General features: G+C 34.2%; 1 protein-coding gene across 1 annotated transcript in view; it reads right to left on the bottom strand.

The window, feature by feature from the left end:
• LOC106677170 (uncharacterized) overlaps positions 1 to 4,778 on the bottom strand; it is a gene marked incomplete at its 5' end in the record, with an annotated part of 28,312 nt that overhangs the window by 15,720 nt on the left and 7,814 nt on the right. Inside the window, 1 exon segment of the mRNA XM_014414916.3 lies at positions 1,325 to 1,514. Coding sequence (XP_014270402.3) covers positions 1,325 to 1,514 — 190 coding nt within the window.

Below are 4,778 nucleotides of genomic sequence, written 5' to 3'. Positions count from 1 at the left end.
AAGGATTGGATTCTGGAGGAATTTGATAGTTTAGTGGAGCCCCAAAGCTCAACTCCGTATGTCCAGATAGGCCTTATAATACTCGTGTAGATCAGTCTTTTGTAATGGATTGGCGTTTTAGACCGTTTGTCTAGTAAATGTTGTAATAGTCGGAATCTACGAGCAGTTTCTTGTCTTTTGAGTCTTGTATGAGGATTCCATGTCAGTCGTTTGTCCAGATGTAGTCCTAAGTAACCGTATATTTTTAATTACATTGAAACACAAACCCTTAAATATCTAAATTTAAGTATAAATGGACTTAGGTCACTTTCAAGCAGGAAACGAACTCGGGCACGGGAGATATGACAAAGCGCCTCGCCGAGCTATCCTGCTCCTCACAAATAAAAGTAAAAACTATAAAATAATTATAGATTTTTTTTAAAAATATTTATTTATTGCTATTTACAACTGTACATTATAACACATTTAGTAAATCTGACCTAAGTTAAATAAGAGTATTACAGGTGTGTAGAGCAACGACCCATTGGTAGTACTCTAATGACATTTTACATTAGCTGGTCTCGTGGGTATCTTCTTTTCAGGCGGCTCGGAGGATTGTCAGGAATGGTAGAGGATGCAAGATTAGAAACTAGGAGGTTTGAGTGGTAAGAGAGTTTATAAAGGAAGGAGTGATATCTGGTTCGGGCTAGATCGGTTACATAGGGAGCATTAAGGTCTTTATGTATGATTTTATTTGTGACAAAGTAAGGAGCATTGAGGATTTTACGAAGGATTCTGGATTGTAAGGATTGGATACGGGAGGAATTTGATGGTTTAGTGGAGCCCCAAAGCTCAGCTCCATATGTCCAGATAGGCCTTATAACAGTCATGTAGATCAGTCTTTTGAAATGTGTTGGGTGTTTAGACCGTTTGTCTAGTAAGTACAGTTTCCTGTCTTTTCAGTCTTGTGTGAGGATTCCAGGTTAATCGTTTGTCCAAATGTAGTCCAAGGTAGCGGATCTGTTCGACAGGGGTAAAAGTAACATTATTAAATGAAACAGTAGGGCAGTCGGTAGGTTTACGACGAAGGGTAAAGGTGATTTGATCGGATTTGTTGGAATTTATCTTAATCCTCCAATCACGAGACCATTTTTAGAGGGCTGTGGAGATTTTGGGATACGATTAATGGGTTATTATTAACAGCGAGCACACATGTGTCTTCGGCATACGTTGTGAGGATAGTGTTAGGATTGGTTGGAATGTCAGCTGTATAGACGGTGTAGAGGATGGGACCAAGGATACTACCTTGAGGATGATTATAGATTGAATATATATTATGACTTACCAGTAAAGTAGTCAGGGACGAACGGCTTGTCCCTCTGGCCGATGAGCAGGTTGGCCGAGTAGTCGAGCTCGGAGCGGCTGCAGTTCACCTGGTACCAGTGCGCGCAGATGAGCATCCTCTGGTGGAACAGTGTCGTGTTGGGACACATGTAGCTGTACTGTCGCTGCCCCTCCCCGCACATGTGGTACACCTGCACAACGGTACAAAAATATTATTAGGTTGTAGAAAAAAATATATATAGATAGGATTTTTGCTAATGAAATAAAGAGAAAAATTGACAAAAATGTAGTTATGATAAATAATTTTTTAAATGGTTGAACTGAGTGGAGGAAGGTTACAAGCATGGTTGTGATAAAAGTTTATTAATAGTGTCTGCAGATAAATAAATTTGACTGTGTTTTAATTGATAATTGACTAATTAGGTAATTAAACATATGTGGGATATACTTATTAACAAAAAATAATTTTATCTAATGTTTTTAATGTTTTCATAGATATTAATGTTTTGCCTGGGCAGAATAGCCTGAAAGAAGTTTTTAGAGTGGTTTAAATTATATGTTTTCAAAGTGGTATTGAGGTAAGGTAAATTATAAATAATAATGTTAAGTATTTAAATTGTTTGTAGGATCATACATGTAATAGAAACTTTTTGTAGTAGATTGTCCCTGAAGATGGCCGGATTGGCTGAAACGTTGGACGTATAAAAGAAATAAAAAGTTTTGAGACTATAATGGATAGTGTTTGAATTATTTATTAAAAAATTACCAGTCTCAAGAAAATATTAAGATTATAAATAAAAAAAAATATCGTTTTTCAACCAAAAATTTGTATTATTATTTATTTACAAAAAGACTGATCTACATGACTATTATAAGGCCTATCTGGACATACGGAGTTGAGCTGCCATCAAATACCATCAAATTCCTCCAGAATCCAATCCTTACAGTCCTAAATCCTTAATGCTCCTCATTTTGTCACAAATCAAGTCATCCATCAGGACCTCAATGTTCCATACGTCGCCGATTTGGCCAGAACCAGATACCGTTCCTTTCATAATAAACTTCTCAACCAGTCAAATCCACTTGTTTCTAACCTGGCTTCTCCTTCATTACCTAATAATCCTCCTAGGCGTCTGAAAAGAAGATGGCCTCGAGATCTTCTCCTCTAGAAATGTTAGTGGAGTTCTATCAGTGGGTAGATTCTCCACATGTTTTTATCATGTCACTATGTCACCTACAGCAAATTTACTGTTAGATGGTTAAAGGTGTTTGTTGGTACTTTTTATAATAAGTTTTATATTTAATCTTATTTATTTATATTTAATTTCATTTAATCTCCCTTCCTTTTATTTTTTTAAAATAAAAATAATATAATCCCAGTGAAATGGCTGAAACCACTTGTACATCCGCCTCTCTCAAAAGCACATGTGGATGGTCCGCTGGGACGGTTAAATTATCAATTTTTTCCCTGAAAGGAAATGGGCTATGGATCGAAACAAGTATCCATTAGTACAACAGCCCACGAGGAGAAAAAAAGCAGTTATCTCATCACAATTTTTGATTAATTTAATGGAAACTATGTATAATTAACAGTCAAAACTGATGAGTCTGCCAAGTATAGGTAGGGGGAATAAAAAATGGTGGCTGTTTTAAAGCGATTAAAAAAACTAATATTTCATTCGGAGCACTATATCTTAAAAAGTAGGAACAACACAAGAAAACCTAAGAGAACGTAATTTAAAGAAGAGTAAATTTGCTAAAATATGAGCCCTAATAGAGTTCTTTACGTAAAATAGTTTTCGAGATATAGCTTTTTAAAAAGCAACATTTCATAAAAATGTTGTATGGGACGTACTGAAAGATCAGTAGTTAGTGTATTTATTTTGAAAAATTTATATCCCGAAAACCATTCGACGTACAGATGTCTATTAGTACTCAAATTAAAGCTAGTTTAATGAGTTATAATGTATTTTATCATGTTTATCTTCGTAGGAGTAATAGTGTACATGAAATTTGCTAAAATAAATTGATTTATAATTTATAATCGGACACATTTTTTTTTGAATTTATCTAAATTCATAAGTGAATATAATAAAAATTACTACTCCTAGTATGATAAGTGTCATAAACTACTTTATAGTAAGTTAAATTCCTTTATTTTTAGTGTTGGTAGACATATGTGCGTCTCGTGGATCTAGAGAAATATTTTTTTCAAATATCCCACATTTTATACGAACAACTAGAAATTAACATTTTGAGAGTTGATTTTGTGAATTATCATAAAAACTACTATTCCAATAACATAATTAACTATTTTGTAGTAAATTTAACTAGCTTTAATATGAGCTCTGGCAGACTGTACGTCCAATGGTTTCTGAAATGAAGTTTTTCATAAATCAAATTTATTATCCGAACAACTGTAAATCAATTTATTTTAGCAAATATCATGAAAATCACTATTTCTAGGAAGGTAAAGTTCATAAACTTCTTAATAGTCCATTAAACTAGCTTTAATTTGAGTGCTATACGTCTGTACGTCACATAGTTCCTGAGATATAGATTTCCCAAAACAAAGTATATAACTACTAATCTTTCCGTAGATTTTTAAGAAATTTTGCTTTTTAAAAGGCTATATCTCGAGATCTATTGGACGTAAATAGCTCTTTTAGGGCTAACATTTCTGCAAATTTACTCTTCTTTAAATAACGTTCTCTTAGATGTTCTAGTGTTGTTGGTAGTTTTTAAGGGATATAGCTCCGAATAAAAAATCCAATGTTTTTTTAAGGTTTTGAAACAGCCGCCATTTTTTATTCCCCCTACCTATACTTGGCAGACTCATCAATTTTGACTAGTAATTATACATAGTTTTATTGAAGTAATAAAAAATTGGGGTGAGATAACTGCCTTTATTTCTTCTCGGCTCCTGTACTAGATGGTGCGAGATCTGGACTATGTGGTGCATGTTCGAACTCATGAAGTTGTTTAAACTTTTCTTTGGTTCGACGGGAAGTGATTGCCGCTTGCGTAAGTTCGTGAGGGACCAGTCTACTTCTCTTTTTCACCTTCCTCATGGAGAGTAGATGGCGACTAACAGTATCTTTCGACAGACCACACTCCCTGGCAAGTTCGCGAGTACTTGTGGACAAGTTTGACTCAACAGCGTCCTATAACATCCATATCCATTAATTTCAGGGTTCCCTCAAAATATCCTTAACGCCTTTTTTACATTTTAACGAAAAACGGCGTATCAATGAATATCACAAAAAAACAAAATAATAAAGAATAAAAAAAACAAAACTGATATACAAATTTAATTAAATTACTATATAAGCAAATAAAAAAAATGAAATGAGGTGGTCCCCACTCTTACGCGTTTCCGCTGTTTCTGTCTGTTCAACTTATTTATTTGGACAGGTATGTTGTCCTATATGGCTCTTTACTCATTTATTGTCATT

The sequence above is a fragment of the Halyomorpha halys genome, unplaced genomic scaffold, assembly GCF_000696795.3.
Source record: "Halyomorpha halys isolate HHAL.00 unplaced genomic scaffold, Hhal_1.1 Scaffold89.1, whole genome shotgun sequence".
Taxonomy (NCBI): domain Eukaryota; kingdom Metazoa; phylum Arthropoda; class Insecta; order Hemiptera; family Pentatomidae; genus Halyomorpha; species Halyomorpha halys.
Note: the sequence above shows the minus strand (reverse complement) of the source record. Positions and strands in the feature narration are given on the sequence as shown.